The 16546-nt window shown below is 44.1% G+C and overlaps 1 protein-coding gene across 4 annotated transcripts in view; it reads left to right on the top strand.

Moving 5' to 3' along the window:
- Nucleotides 1-16271, top strand: part of HUS1 (HUS1 checkpoint clamp component) — a 52156-nt gene extending 35885 nt beyond the window's left edge. For 3 of the 4 annotated variants that reach the window (XM_039353942.1, XM_039353940.1, XM_039353939.1), the window contains 2 exons: nucleotides 7896-8027; nucleotides 16085-16271. In XM_039353942.1, coding sequence (XP_039209876.1) covers nucleotides 7896-8027; nucleotides 16085-16167 — 215 coding nt within the window. In that variant the 3' untranslated portion in view covers nucleotides 16168-16271. The remainder of the gene's footprint in view (nucleotides 1-7895; nucleotides 8028-16084) is intronic. The other variant, XM_039353941.1, reaches the window with a different exon arrangement.
- The last annotated feature ends 275 nt before the right edge of the window (nucleotides 16272-16546 follow it).

Raw genomic sequence — 16546 nt, 5'->3', positions numbered from 1 at the left:
TAACTTACTAAAAACGAAGGGAGCATCCTCAGTAAAACCTAGCCAGCCACTAACATTGACAATGGAGTGCCAAGCAGCGTTTGAGAGACTAAAGAGACTTTTTTCTGCCGAACCAGTATTAAGGCACGCAGACATGGATAAGCCCTTCGTAATACAGGCAGATGCAAGTGATGTGGCAGTGGGGGCTGTTCTATTACAAAAAAATGATGATGGAGTATTGCAACCCTGTGCATATACATCCAAGAAACTCACGGAAACAGAACAGCACTGGCCTGTATGGGAGAAGGAGGCATACAGGATACATTGGGCATTACTCACGTGGCGACAGTTCCTGGAAGGCAACAAAATCCCCTTCCAGGTGTGGACTGATCACAAAAATTTGGAAGCCCTGAAAACGCCCAGGAAACTCAATCCCAAACAAGCCCGCTGGTCCCAGCATTTTCACCAGTTCCAATTTACGCTCAAGCATTTGCCAGGGGGGAACGAACTTCCTCGCATGTCCCAATATAACAGCGCACGAGCCACAGACGCTAAACCGATGATGGCAGAGTCACAACTGGCAGCACCAGTAACCACCAGAACCCAAGCTAAATTAAAACCACAATTGGACAGCCAAACTGGAATTGAATTCCAAAGAAGTTTGGAAACAGATGAATGGTTCCAGAAAAACCAAAATGTGTGCACAATGAGAGACGGGTTGCCTTGGGTAGGGGAAACGTTATATATACCAACAACCCAAAGAGTCAGTTTCATGCAGCTTTGCCATGACACAAAATCAGCAGGGCATTTTGGATTTGTAAAAACTTTACACTTAATTAAACGGCAATTTTGGTGGCCATCAATAAAAAAGGACATAGAAAGTTATGTAGCCAGTTGCCCAAAATGTGCGATTGCAAAGAGGTTGCAAAGGAAATCGCCAGGACTATTACAAACAGTGGCAAATCCGTCAGCCCCCTGGAGAGAAATAGCCATGGTTTTTTCTAGTGGAATTGCCAGAAAGCAATGGGAATACTGTTGTCTGGATGGTCACGGACTTGTTTTCCAAACAGGTGCACTTTATCCCTTGCCAAAAGATTCCCACTGCAAAAGCCTTAGCAAAACTTTTCATCCAGCACATTTACAGATTGCATGGGGCACCCCAACGCATCATCTCTGACGGGGGTGCAATTTATGTCTGCATTTTGGAAGGAATTTTTATCCCTCTTAGGAACCACTCAGGGACTGACATCTAGCCATCATCCACAATCGAATGGGGGGGGGGCTGAAAAAATGAACTCCGTACTTAAGCAATATTTAAGAGGTTTTCTTAGTTTCCAGCAGACCGAGTGGTGGACTTACTCCTTTTGCAGAAGTTGTCTACAATAATGCAGTCCACTCAAGCACAGGTTACACTCCTTTTCAAATAGCCACCGGTCAAAGTTTCAACCCCATGCCAGAATTAACCCCAAACAAACCAACAATCCCATCACTGAAAGAATGGATGGAAAAACTACAAAACACCTGGCCAATAGTTAGAAAAGCACTAGATGAAGCTAGGCAGGCATACAAAGCACAAGCCGATAAAAAAAGGGTTGACCCTACACCATTCATTATAGGTGAAATGGTGTTTGTTGTTGTTGTTAATTGCGAAGTCGTGTCCGACCCATCACGACCCCATTGACAATGTTCCTCCAGGTCTTCCTGTCCTTTACCATCTTCTGGAGTCCATTTAAGTTCACACCTACTGCTTCAGTGACTCCATCCAGCCATCTCATTCTCTGTCGTCCCCTTCTTCTATTGTCCTCAATCTTTCCCAGCATTAGGCCCTTCTCCAGTGAGTCCTTCCTTCTCATTAGGTGGCCAAAGTATTTGAGTTTCAACTTCAGGATCTGGCCTTCTAAAGAGCAGTCGGGGTTGATCTCTTCTTGGACTGACCGGTTTGAACGCCTTGCAGTCCAAGGGACTCGCAGGAGTCTTCTCCAGCACCATAGTTCAAAGGCCTCAATTCTTTGGCGCTCAGCCTTTCTTATGGTCCAACTTTCACAGCCATACATTGCAACTGGGAAAACCATGGCCTGGACTATACTCACTTTTGTTGGCAGGGTGATGTCTCTGCTTTTTAGTATGCTGTCTAGATTTGCCATAGCTTTCCTCCCCAGGAGCAAGCGTCTTTTAATTTCTTGGCTGCAGTCCCCATCTAAGGTGATCTTGGAGCCCAGGAAAATAAAATCTGTCACCACCTCCATTTCTTCCCCATCTATTTGCCAGGAATTGAGAGGGCCAGATGCCATGATTTTGTTTTTCTTAATGTTGAGTTTCAAGCCAACTTTTGCACTCTCCTTCTTCAACTGCATCAAGAGGCTCTTTAGTTCCTCTCACTTTCTGCCGTTAGAGTGGTATCATTTGCATATCTTAGGTTGTTGATATTTCTCCCGGCAATCTTAATTCCAACTTTTGATTCATCTAGCCCTGCCTTTCTCATGATGTGCTCTGCATATAAGTTAAATAGATAGGGCGACAGTATACAGCCTTGCCGGACTCCTTTTCCAATTTTGAACCAATCAGTGGTTCTGTGTCCAGTTCTCACTGTTGCTTCTTGACCCGCATATAGGTTTCTCAAGAAACAAATGAGATGGTCTGGTACTCCCATCTCTTTAAGAACTTGCCACAATTTGTTGTGATCCACACAATCAAAGGATTTTGCATAGTCAATGAAGCAGAAGTAGATGTTTTTCTGGAACTCCCTAGCTTTCTCCATGATCCAGCGTATGTTGGCAATTTGATCTCTAGTTCCTCTGCCTCTTCGAAATCCTGCCTGTACTTCTGGTAGTTCTCAATCTACATACTGCTGGAGTCTAGCTTGTAGGATTTTAAGCATAACTTTACTAGCATGTGAAATGAGTGCAATGGTGCGATAGTTAGAACATTCTTTGGCATTGCCTTTCTTTGGAATTGGAATGTAAACTGACCTTTTCCAATCCTGTGGCCACTGTTGAGTTTTCCAACTTTGCTGGCAAATTGAGTGTAGCACTTTTACTGCATCGTCTTTTAAGATTTTGAATAGCTCAGTTAGGTCTCTGCCATTTTGGTCCTTTATCATGCCCATCTTTGCATGAAATGTTCCCTTCATATCTCCAATTTTCTTGAAGAGATCTCTGGTCCTCCCTATTCTGTTGTTTTCTTCTATTTCTTTGCACTGTTCATTTAAGAAGGCATTCTTATCTTTTCTAGCTACTCTCTGGAATTCTGCATTCAATTGGGTGTATCTTTCTCTTTCTCCCTTGCCTTTCGCTTCCCTTCTTTCCTCAGCTATTTGCAAAGCTTCCTCAGACAGCCAGTTTGCTTTCTTGCATTTCTTTTTCTTTGGGATGGTTTTAGTTGCTTCCTCTTGTACAATGTTGCGAACTTCCATCCATAGTTCTTCAGGCACTCTGTCTATTAGATCTAATTCCTTAAATCTATTTGCCACCTCTACTGTATATTCATCAGGAATATGATTTAGTTCATACCTGAGTGGCCTAGTGCTTTTCCCTACTTTTTTCAATTTAAGCCTAAATTTTGCAACGAGAAGCTCATGATCTGAGCCACAGTCAGCTACTGGTCTTGTTTTTACTGACTGTATAGAGCTTCTCCATCTTTGGCTGCAGAGCACATAGTCAGTCTGATTTCTATGTTGACCGTCTGGTGATGTCCATGTGTAGAGCCGTCTCTTGGGTTGTTGGAAAAGAGTGTTTGTTATGACCATCCTATTCTCTTGACAAAATTCTATTAGCCTGTGCCCTGCTTCATTTTGTACTCCAAGGCCAAACTTGCCTGTTAGTCCGGTTATCTTTTGGCTTCCTACCTTAGCATTCCAATCCCCCATGATGATAAGGACATCATTTTTTGGTGTTAATTCTGTAAGGTGCTGTAGGGCTTCATAGAACCGGTCAATTTAATCCTCTTCAGCACCAGTGGTTGGGGCATAGATTTGGACTACTGTGATATTGAATGGTTTGCCTTGGATTCGAATTGAGATCATTCTGTCATTTGGGGATTGTATCCCAGTATTGCTTTTCCTATTCTTTTATTGACTATGAAGGCTACTCCATTTCTTCTGAGGGATTCTTGCCCACAGTAGTATATCTGATGGTCATCTGAGTTAAATTCACCCATTCCTGTCCATTTTAGTTTGCTGATTCCTAAGATGTCGATGTTCATTCTTGTCATCTCTTTTTTGACTATGTCTAGCTTGCCTTGATTCATGGATCTTACATTCCAGGTTCCTATGGAGAAAAAATCTTTACAGCATCAGACTTTCCTTTCACCACCAGATATATCCACAGCTGAGTGTCCTTTCGGCTTTGGCCCAGTCGCTTCATTCTTTCTGGCGCTACTAGTACTAGCCCTCTGCTCTTCCCCAGTAGCATATTGGACACCTTCCGACCTGAGGGGCTTATCTTCCAGCGTCATATCTGAAAACCATGGGGTTTTCATGGCAAAGATACTGGAGTGGTTTGCCATTTCCTTCTCCAGTGGATCACATTTTGTCAGAACTCTCTGCTATAACCTGTCCATCTTGGGTGGCCCTGCACGGCATAGCTTATAGCTTCATTGAGTTACGCAAGCCCCTTCGCCACGACAAGGCAGTAATCCATAAAGGGGGTGAAATGATGTACCTATCTACAAAATACCTAAAGTCCCCACAACCCTGTAAAAAATTTGGACCAAAATATATAGGACCTTTTCCAATCAAAGGAATCATAAACCCAGTAACAGTAGAATTAGAATTACCAAAAAATCTCAGGCAAATACACCCAATTTTTCATTGCAGCTTGCTGAAAAGAGAGCATCAGTCAGCTTTATGGCCAAAAAATCCCCCCCCCCCTCCAATCATGGTGGAAGGAGAACAACACTTTGAAATAAAGGAAATCCTTGACTCTAGGAGATATCATGGAGCGACTCAGTACCTAGTTGCCTGGAAACAGCTCCCTGCCTCACAAAATGAGTGGGTCCATAAACGTCATGTCAGAGCCCCGAAGCTTTTAAAGAAGTTTCACATAGAATATCCTAACAAGCCTGACTAACTTTTATATCTGTTTTTTTTTTTTTTCAGGTGATTCTTTTTTGAGGGGCAGGATGTCATTATCCAATTATATTTCATCTCTAGTTATCAACTAAAGAAAACCCCACTTCTGCCTTCCCTGGATTCTGTCATACGATGAAGGGAAGGGGGTGAATAAAGGGGCTTTATGGCCCTCACTTCCTTCAGTACACTTCAAAGGAACTGAATGTGGATAGCACCAAAAGGCCTAATCATAACAAAGGGGGCTATTATCCTTCATGTAGTTTTCTCTGAAATCTCCATCCAGCCGGCAGTAAGGAAAAGGGGGTGAGACTGTCACTGGAAGTAGGGGGTGATTGGGTGGGGCTACTGGGAAACCCCTTAAAACCTTGAATGGGAGAGCTTGGACCCCAAGTCCTGTCTAAAACGCCTGCAAGCATTTTCTCTTAATAAAGGATGCCTGTTGGAAGAATTATTCCAAGAGTTCTGTCTTCTTAAGATGCAAAGTGGGGTGGGTCCTTACAGGAGAGGAAGGCCAGGGTTCCCTTTTCTGATGGTTCAGAGAAGCGGATCTGCTTCCCACCAAGGCGGCTGGACTCACATAGACCGATACACTCAGCTTCTTACAAAAATCATAATGGTAGCTACCGTATCCTCAGCTGATCAGGAGGAAAATGTGTGCTCTGGATTTTAAGACAGAAAAGCAAGGGGGGGCACAATTTTGAAAGGGTCTCCTGGAGAAAAAGAGCAAAGCTCATCTGTTTGCTGTCCAAAGTGGGTGCCGAGGCCAATCCTGTGGGAAGCAGAGCCACTTTTCAAGGGCTTTGCAGAACCATCATGGAAGGGGAGCCTGGCCTTCCCCACTCATCTCCATCTGCTGTAGTTTTCCTGGAGCTTACTGTCCTTCCATACGAAGCATCCTTCCTTTCCTCCTTTCTGCTGGGAGGAAAGCAGCAGAAAATGGGACTGCCATTTCTAGAACAGAGAAGGGAGACGTGAGCCGATGCAGGGCGGCAAGAAAGTTCAGACCAGTAATCACTGCAGGAAGGGACAGAGGGAGGGAGGGGGAGGGAAGGAAGGAAAGGAAGGAAGGAAGGAAGGAAGGAAGGGAAGGAAGGAAGGAAGGAAGGAAGGAAGGAAAACTTAAGCACCTGGGAAAGCAAAGGAAGTTACCATAAGCTTCCTTTCTCCCTTTCCCGGCTTGGACTGAAGTAGCCCACATGGGCTGCTGCTTCGTGAAAGCGGGAGTGATCTTGGTAACCGAGGCTCCTCAAGACAACCTGAGAAGTTTTGTTCCCGGGTGATGGTGGGTGAAACCGATCACCCTGCAGCAGTTTTCCACCTCTGCTTCTTCCTCAGGCAGCTTACTCTGTCCCCTTTTAGCGTTCAGGGAAGCCCATGCCTTTATGCTTCCTTAAGTTGCTCTTCGGGCTCTATCCTAACCTCCGGAGACCTGCGTTTGTCCTGGTCAAACCTTAGAACCATTGAAACATTCTGGATTTTATGTCTACTGAAATAATGCTTGACCCAAAAACAAGAGAAAACAGGGACAGGACAAAACACCTTGATTTTAGCTATTTTATTCTCTCATCTTGCAAAAATATTTAAGTTGCCTGGGCTAGATAATTCACTTTTATCCATCATTTCCATTTATCCTACAATATGGAATAATAATAATAAAGTTGGAAGGGACCTTGGAGGTCATCTACTCCAACCCCCCTGCTCAGACAGGAAACCCTATACCATTTCAGACAAATGGCTGTCCAGTCTGTTCTTAAAAACTTCCAGTGCTGGAGTATTCACAACTTCTAGAGGCAGGTTGTTCACTGATTAATTGTTCTAACTATCAGGAAATTTCTCCTTAGTTCTAGGTTGCTTTCTTCTCTCTTTGATTAGTTCCCATCTATTGCTTCTTGTCCTGCCTTTAGGCGCCTTGGAAAATAGCTTCACTCCCTCTTCTTTATGGCAACCCCTGAGATATTAGAACACTGCTATCATGTCACTCCTAGTCCTTCTCTTCATTAAACTAAACATACCCAATTTATTCCAGCAACTGTTCCTTATATATTAGTTCCCTAATCATCTTTGTTGCTCTTCTCTGTATTATTTTTAGAGTCTCAACATCTTTTTTACATTGTGGTGACCAAAACTGGATGCAGTATTCCAAGTGTGGCTTTACCAAGGCATTGTAAAGTGGTATTAGCGCTTCATGTGATTCTATCCCTCTGTTAATGCAGCCAAGCACTGTGTTGGCTTTTTTGGCAGCTGAAGCACCCTGCTAGCTCATTTTTAAGTGATTGACCACTAGGACTCCGAGATCCCTCTCACAGTTACTACTATTGAACAATAGAATTGTTGTGAGAAGTACAGGTAGTCCTCGACTTACAACTAGTGACCATTCAAAGTTACAGCAGCACTGAAAAAAGTGACATTACTATTTTTCTCACAACTGTTGCAGCATCCCCATGGTTTGGATGCTTGGCAACTGATTCATATTTATGACAGTTGCAGTGACCCTGGGTCACGTGAACAGCTTTTGTGACTGCCTGAAAAGCAAAATCAATGGGGAAGCCAGATTTACTTAACAATTATGTTACTAACTTAACAACTGGATTGATTCACTTAATAACTATGGCAAGAAAGGTCATAAAATGAGACAAAACTCATTTAACAAATGTCTCACTTAGCAACATAAATTTTGGACTCAATTGTGGTCATAGTCAAGGACTATCTATATTAGCTACTTGGTTATCTCCAGGTTGCTCTTATCTCAGGAGGTGCTAATTATGTTTCAAACATTGTGGAATTTCTTTAGAGCTAACCTCCAAGTCTGGGTGTAGATAACAAAAATACTTTCTGTTTTGAATTTTAGTATCTTGGGATGATTCTCAAAATTCTACTCAGGAAAGAGACCCTATGAATATGGCTGAGGCACGCATTGACATTAAGAGACTTCTCCAGCTTCTTGCAGGGCAGCAAGTCAACCCTACAAAAGCACTATGTAGTAAGTGTACCTTTCTGGCTAGTCTTTTAATCAGTTTAATTATCTAGGGGTGTCAAACTCAATTTTATTGAGGGCCGCATCAGCATTGCGATTGTTCTCGGGGTGTGTGTGTGGCCAGAGTGGGTGCGGCCTACTGGGCGGGCATGGATGGAGTGGGTGTGGCCTACTAGGTGGGCATGGCCAGCTCTACATCATTTGCGTCAAGGGTGCCTGTGAGAGCCTGGGCAGAAGTGGGACAGATCTGAGGGTCTCTGGCAGAAGGGGGTGGGACCAGGGCAAGTGCCAAGGCATGGTCCATTTCTTCATTCCTCACAAAGGGTGACACCTCCCCAGCATGCATCCAGGGGCGGAGCTCACGCGGCAGGGGCTGGTTCCTCGCTGTTTTTAGACGGCCTTGTGGAGCTAAGATTGAATGCGTTTCAGCATAGATGGCCACCACAAAATTGTACCTGGGCTCCCGGCCGGCCAGGGCCAAAGCACTGAAAGAATGGATGGAAAAACTACAAAACACCTGGCCAATAGTTAGAAAAGCACTAGATGAAGCTAGGCAGGCATACAAAGCACAGGCCGATAAAAAAGGGGTTGAGCCTACACCATTCATTATAGGTGAAATGGTGTACCTATCCACAAAATACCTAAAGTCCCTACAACCCTGTAAAAAACTTGGACCAAAATATATAGGGCCTTTTTCAATTAAAAGAATCATAAACCCAGTAACAGTAGAATTAGAATTACCAAAAAATCTCAGGCAAATACACCCAATTTTTCATTGCAGCTTGCTGAAAAGAGAGCATCAGTCAGCTTTACGGCCAAAAATCCCACCATCACCATCTCCAATCATTGTGGAGGGCGAACAACACTTTGAAATAAAGGAAATCCTAGACTCTAGGAGATATCATGGAGCGACTCAGTACCTAGTTGCCTAGAAACACCTCCCTGCCTCACAAAACGAGGAAGAAATGGTGAAACAGAATAATTAATTAGACCACAACTTACTTCTTGGAAAACTAGAAAAAAAGTGGGATAGACAGCATCACCATCAGATGGATTTGTAACAGGCTGTCAAACTTTACTCAACAAGTAGTGCTTAATGGTACTATGTCTACATGGAGGGAAGTAAACAGCGGGGAACCACAAAGTTCTGTACTAGGCCCAGTACTCTTCATAAATGACTTAGATGAGGGAATAGAAGGGGAACTTATCAAATTTGGAGATGATACTAAGCTGGAATGAATAGCCAGCACCCTAGATGATAGGCTCAAGATCCAGATGGAACTTGACAGACTTGAACACTGAGCCCTATCTAACAAAATGAAATTCAATGTAGAGAAAAGTAAAGGCTTACACTTAGGTAAGAAAAACCAAAAGTACACATATTGATTGAGTGAAACCAGATTTAATAGCTAACTATGAGAGGGATCTTGGAGTCTTAGTGGACAATCATTAAAATATGAGCCAACAGTGTGCGGGTGGCAGCCAAAAAAAGCCAATGCAGTCATAAGTTGCATTAACAGAGGGGTTCAATAAAGATCGTGTGAGGTACTAATACCACTCTATAAAGTCTTAGTAAGACCACACCTAGAATACTGCAACCAGTTTTGGTCTCTACACTATAAAAAAAATGTTAAGACTCTAGAAAAAGTGCAGAGAAGAGCAGCTAAGATGATTAGGGGACTAGAAGCTAAAACATATGAAGAATGTGTAAGGACCCACCCCACTTTACATCTTAAGAAGACAGAACTCTTGGAATAATTCTTCCAACAGGAATCCTTTATTAAGAAAAAGTGGTTGCAGGCGTGCTAGACAGGACTTGGGGTTCAAGCTCTCCCATTCGAGGTTTTAAGGGGTTCCCCAGTAGTCCCACCCAATCACCCCCTCTTCCAGTGACAGTTTCAGGCATCACAATCCCACTCCTTTTTTCCTTTCTTCCGTCTGGATGGAGACTTCAGATAAACTACATGAAAGGTAAATAGCCTCCTTTGTTATGATAAGACCTTTTGGTGCTAACCACATTCAAACCCTTTGAAGTTGTACCAAAAGAAGTGAGGGCCATAAAGCCCCTTTTTTCACCCCCCTCTCTTTCTTTATGGCAGAATCCAGAGAGGGCAGAAATGGGTTTTCTATAATTAATAATTGGAGATGAAGTATAATTGGATTCTGACATCCGGCCCCCCTTAAAAATAAGAGAGATCCATCTGAAAGAAAACAAAACAGGTATAAAAATTACTCAGGCTTGTTAGGGTACTCTGTGTGAAACTTCTTCAATAGCTTCGGGGCTCTGACATGACGTTTATGGACCCACTCGTTTTGTGAAGAAGGGAGGTGTTTCCAGGCAACTAGGTACTGAGTTGCTCCATGATATCTCCTAGAGTCAAGGATTTCATTTATTTCGAAGTGTTGTTCGCCATCCACCATGATTGGAGGTGTTGGTGGGGGGATTTTTGGCCGTAGAGGTGACTGATGCTCTCTTTTCAGCAAGCTCCAATGAAAAATTGGGTGGATTTGCCTGAGATTTTTGGGTAATTCTAATTCTACTATTACTGGATTTATGATTCTTTTAATTGGAAAAGGTCCTATATAATTTGGTCCAAGTTTTTTACAGGGCTGTAGGGACTTTAGGTATTTTGTAGATAAGTACACCATTTCTCCTATAATGAATGGTGTAGGCTCAACCCTTTTTTTATCGGCTTGTGCTTTCTATGCCTGCCTAGCTTCATCTAGTGCTTTTCTAACTATTGGCCAGGTGTTTTGCAGTTTTTCGATCCATTCTTTCAGTAAAGGGATCGTTGGTTCATTTGGGGTTAACTCTGGCATGGGGTTGAAACTTTGACCGTTGGCTATTTGAAAAGGAGTGTAACCTGTGCTGGAGTGGACTGCATTATTGTAGGCAACTTCTGCAAAAGGGAGTAAGTCTGCCCACTCGGTTTGCTGGAAACTAAGAAAACATCTTAAATATTGCTTAAGTACGGAGTTCGTTTTTTCAGCCCCCCCATTTCCTTGTGGGTGGTGGCTAGATGTCAGTCCCTGAGTGGTCCCTAAGAGGGACAAAAATTCCTTCCAAAATGCAGACGTAAATTGCACCCCCCTGTCAGAGATGATGCGTTGGGGTGCCCCATACAATCTGTAAATGTGCTGGATGAAAAGTTTTCCTAAGGCTTTTGCGGTGGGAATCTTTTGGCAAGGGATAAAGTGCACCTGTTTGGAAAACAAGTCCGTGACCGTCCAGACCACAGTATTCCCATTGCTTTCTGGCAATTCCACTATAAAATCCATGGCTATTTCTCTCCAGGGAGCTGAGGGACTTGCCACTGTTTGCAATAGTCCTGGCAATTTCCCTTGAAACCTCTTTGCCGTGGCACATTTTGGACAACTGGCTATATAACTTTCGATGTCCTTTTTCATGGATAGCCACCAAAATTGCCGTTTAATTAAATGTAAAGTTTTTACAAATCCAAAATGCCCTGCTGATTTTGTGTCATGGCAAAGCAGCATGAAAGTGACTCTTTGAGTTGTTGGTATATATAACTTTTCCCCTACCCAAGGCAACCCGTCTCTCATTGTGCACACATTTTTGTTTTTCTGGAACCATTCATCTATTTCCAAACTTTTTCTGAATTCAATTCCAGTTTGGCTGTCCAGTTGTGGTTTTAATTTGGCTTGGGTTCTTGTGGTTACTGGTGCTGCCAGTTGTGACTCTGCCATTATTGGTCTAGAGTCTGTGGTTCATGCGCTGTTATATTGAGGCATGCGAGATAGTGCATCTGCCAGGAAGTTCTTTCTTCCTGGTAAATGTTTGAGCTTAAATTGGAACTGGTGAAAATGCTGGGACCATCGGGCTTGTTTGGGATTGAGTTTCCTGGACGTTTTCAGGGCTTCCAAATTTTTGTGATCAGTCCACACCTGGAAGGGGATTTTGTTGCCTTCCAGGAACTGTCGCCACATGAGTAATGCCCAACGTATCCCATAAGCCTCCTTCTCCCATACGGGCCAGCGCTGTTCTGTGTCCGTGAGTTTCTTGGATGTATATGCACAGGGTTGCAATACCCCTTCATTGTTTTCTTGTAATAGAACAGCCCCCACTGCCACATCACTTGCATCTGCCTGTATTACGAAGGGCTTGTCCATGTCTGGGTGCCTTAGTACTGGTTCGGCAGAAAAAAGTCTCTTTAGTCTCTCAAATGCTGCTTGGCACTCCATTGTCCATGTTAGCGGCTGGCTAGGTTTTACTGAGGATGCTCCCTTCGTTTTTAATATGTTAGTGAGGGGCAAGGCTATCTGGGCAAATGAGGGGATGAATTGGCGTTAAAAGTTTGCAAAGCCCAGGAAACTTTGTAGTTGCTTTCTTGTGCGGGGTGGTGCCCAATCTAATACTGCTTTGACCTTCTCTAGGTCCATTTCAATGCCCTGGGGGGATATGCGATAACCTAGGTAGTCTATCCTTTCCTGGTGGAATTCGCATTTTGAGAGTTTGGCATATAGGTGGGCGGCTCGCAGCTTCTTTAAAACCGCTCTGACAAGGTTGACATGTTCCACTTTTGTTTCAGTGACGATAAGAATGTCGTCCAAGTAAACCAGGACCCCCTTAAACAGGTGCTCCCTTAGAACGTTATTGATTAATTGCATAAAGACTGCAGGGCCCCCTTATAGTCCAAATGGCAAGACTTTGAATTGATAGCACCTCATGGGGCAGTTAAATGCAGTCTTCCTTTCGTCCCCTTCCTTAATTCTCACACGATAGTAAGCTTCCCTTAGGTCTAGTTTAGAAAAAAATTTCCCTTTCGATAGGTGTGACAGCATGTCTTTCATGAGGGGTAGAGGGTATACGTTGCTTTCACTGATTGTATTCAGGGCCCTATAATCCACGTATAAGCGTAAAGAGCCGTCCTTCTTCTCTCTAAAGAGGACCGGGGCAGCCACTTTAGCCTTGGCTGGCTCAATGAAACCTCTCTCTAGGTTTTTTTTAATAAATCTTTCCATTTCCTCCTTCTCCTTTGGGCTCATGGAGCATAATATGGGCTTCGGGAGTTTTGCCCCAGGCTTGAATTCAATGGTACAGTCTGTGGGTCGGTGGGGGGGGGAGCTCATTTGCCCTCTCCTCACTGAAAACTTCAGCAAGGTCTATATATTCCTCTGGTATTTCTGTTAATCTTTTTTCCGCTCTTATGGATGCTTTTTCTATTCTTGATTCTGGTAGCCTCCCTTGGGGTTTTAAGTCCATAGGGTCCCCCTTCGGGAATTTGATTTCTGTCGTCCTCCAATTTACCCAGGGGTTCCATTTTTTTAACCATTCCATCCCTAGGATCATTGGGCAGTCCATGCCTGGGGTCACCACAAACGTTATGTCCTCCTCATGTTTGCCCAGGGAGAGGTGTATTGGTAGAGTGGCTAGGGTAGCTGGCATCCCCCCTGCTATGGATCCATCTAACTGGCCAAATGAGATTGGTTGTTCCAGTCTCCTGGATGGGATGCCCAGATTCCCCCCTAGTGTTGGGCTAATGAGGCAGCGGGTGCAGCCAGAGTCTATTAAGGCTTTCACCTTCACAGCTTCGGGCATGGGGGGGATTAATATAGTCACTGTCTTGAGGATGGGTATGATGCGTCCACTTATCAGGGGTTCGCCCTCCGAGCTGTCATCTGAGGCATCCACCGGCCCTGTGGTGTAGGCTGGAGTTTTTTCCCCTTGGTGAGTAGAAGTGGGGGGTTCCGCAATTTCCATCATTCTCGTGGCAGTTTCTTTTGGCTTAGCTGAAGACTTTCCGGATTTGTTGGTTGGGGATCTGTCTGGGTTGTGCTGGGGGGCTTTGGAGCGGCATTCTACAGCTCGATGCCCTTCTCTTCCGCACTTGAAACACCTTGCTTCTTGGCTGTAGCCGATGATTTCACCGGTTCGTGTGTCAGCTCAGGCGGGGGGCGGCTCCATTGTTTTCCTCGGCGGTGTCTCTTCAATATGTCGATCTCTGCTTCCTCTGCCAAGATGTACCATTCCTCAATTTGGTATGGGTCCCCTCGGGGCAGGCAAGCATCATATAGATCATAATTTAGTCCGTCTTTGAAATGGCTAAGGAGGATGTCTTCTGGCCAATTCAGTTTGCTGGCAATGGCCCGGAATTCTTGGGTATATTCAGCCACCGAACGTTTGCCTTGCTTCCTCGTCTTTATCCTTTCACGGGCTTTGCGATCAGCCAGGGGGTCTTCAAATCGTCTTCTCAGAGAGGACATGAAACGGTTGAAGTTACTGAGTTCTGGGGCATTGGAGTCATGCAAGTTCACCACCCAATCTGCAGCCGGTCCATCCAGGGCAGATTGCACGATCCGGATGCGGGCTTTGTCGCTGGGGATGTCCTGCCCGTATTCCTCCATGTAGCTGAGGACTTGGGTTAGGAAAAACCCCAAGCGTGTTGGCTCCCCTTTGAATTTCACCTCCAATGGCGGACGTCTTGGAATGGATCAGTGCCTCCGTTGTTGGTGGTAGTGTCTTCGTCCAGATGCCATCTGTGGTCCGGTAGGGGGTGGGGACTACTGGATCAGCAGATGTCCCCGGGGTGCAGGTTCCACGTCCCCCTCGGTGTCTCTCCCTTTGCGGCTCCAGGAGCTGGGGCGGCCGTAGGGCTCAGGATTCTCCTCTCCTAGGGAGCTGAGAGTTCTCTTCATCAGGTCAATAGCTTTCTCTAGGATCCAGTCTGAGTACGGTGCCCAGCTTCCTCCCTCTTCACTTGCGTGCAGGGATTTCTCCATCTCCTGCTTCCATTCTGGTTGCTTGGTCCCCCGTCTCAGGGTCACCTTTCTTGATTCCTTTCTCCACTCACTTTTCTTTCCAACACTCATTGACCAGCGAGGCTTGTGGTCCCGTGTCTCCACCACTTCTTCTCCTGAGGAATCTGACCTCTCGGATCCCAACATCTGGCAAGGTTCCAAGTGGGTCAGCGGCTCTCTTTCCAGGGAGTTTTCCCCCTCTCTTGCTCCATTGTCTGACATGGTAATTTTTTGCAAAATCCCCCGGCAAGGGTCTCCCTTCCAGGTGGATTAATTTTGCAATTCCTGTCTAATGTAAGGACCCACCCCACTTTACATCTTAAGAAGACAGAACTCTTGGAATAATTCTTCCAACAGGAATCCTTTATTAAGAAAAAGTGGTTGCAGACGTGCTAGACAGGACTTGGGGTTCAAGCTCTCCCATTCGAGGTTTTAAGGGGTTCCCCAGTAGTCCCACCCAATCACCCCCTCTTCCAGTGACAGTTTCAGGCATCACAATCCCACCCCTTTTTTCCTTTCTTCCGTCTGGATGGAGACTTCAGATAAACTACATGAAAGGTAAATAGCCTCCTTTGTTATGATAAGACCTTTTGGTGCTAACCACATTCAAACCCTTTGAAGTTGTACTAAAGGAAGTGAGGGCCATAAAGCCCCTTTGTTCACCCCTCTCTCTTTCTTTATGGCAGAATCCAGAGAGGGCAGAAATGGGTTTTCTATAATTAATAATTGGAGATGAAGTATATTTGGATTCTGACAGAATGGTTATAGGAACTGGGCATGGCTGGTCTAGTGAAGAGAAGGACTAGGGGAGATATAGCAATGTTCCAATATTTGAGGGGCTGTCACAGAGGAGGGGATCAACCTATTTTCCAAAGCACCTGAAGGCGATACAAGGAATAATGGATGGAAAGGTTGCAAAATGAGGGTTGCAAAATGGTTGCAAAATGAGGGACAATAAGAAATGCAAATGACAAAAATTAAATTATTTTTCATATTATGTTAAATAAGTGAATTGTGCTGCGTCAAGTTGGCTAGTGGTGAGTTGGCCACAACAAGTTATTTCGTGGCAAGTTGACCATGGTGAATTGACTGGCAAGATGGCCATGGTGAATTGGCCACGGCGAGTTGTCCCACTCCTGTAGAAATGTCAGGAAATTACTTGCTTTGACTTACGATTAGATTTCTGGTTCCAGTTACAGTCATAAGTTGTATGCATTGTTTATTGAGTAGGAAGCACTTGACACATTTCTATGCTTCACATTGGGTTTTGTTATTCTTTAAAAATATGGATTTGTGTCTTGCAGATATTGTAAGTAAGAGAATTGTTCATTTCATCTTGCTTCATGAGGACGTCTCTCTTCAATATTTCATTCCAGCCCTTGCATGAATTGAAAAGTAATTCTGACTCATATCTTCAAGTTGTTGAAATAAGTTAAAAAGAATGAAGGGAAAAGATGCTATCTGTCTATTAAAAATCCATCCTGAAACCAATTTCCTCTCTGTGTCTTTCTGAATGTATACAATGTTTTTTTAAAATTATGCAGAGCATGTGGGAAGGGAATAAGCACAGAATTAAAGAAATAAGACCTAAATAATTTGTTTTTACCCATTTAGGAATGAGATCTTTTCAAAACATTTTAAGTTATGAAAACACAGATGATTTATGAAACTACTGTCAAATAGCTACCACAAGGAATATGTGACTTTTAGCAGGAAGAGTGCTTCCTACTCTCAAGACAAAATATTTTGAAAAACTAATGAACTCT

The sequence above is a fragment of the Crotalus tigris genome, unplaced genomic scaffold (assembly GCF_016545835.1).
Source record: "Crotalus tigris isolate CLP2741 ecotype Arizona unplaced genomic scaffold, ASM1654583v1 scf7180000018540.1288718, whole genome shotgun sequence".
Taxonomy (NCBI): Eukaryota; Metazoa; Chordata; class Lepidosauria; order Squamata; family Viperidae; genus Crotalus; species Crotalus tigris.
The sequence above is the reverse complement of the archived record's forward strand: the minus strand, read 5'-3'. Positions and strand labels throughout refer to the sequence as shown.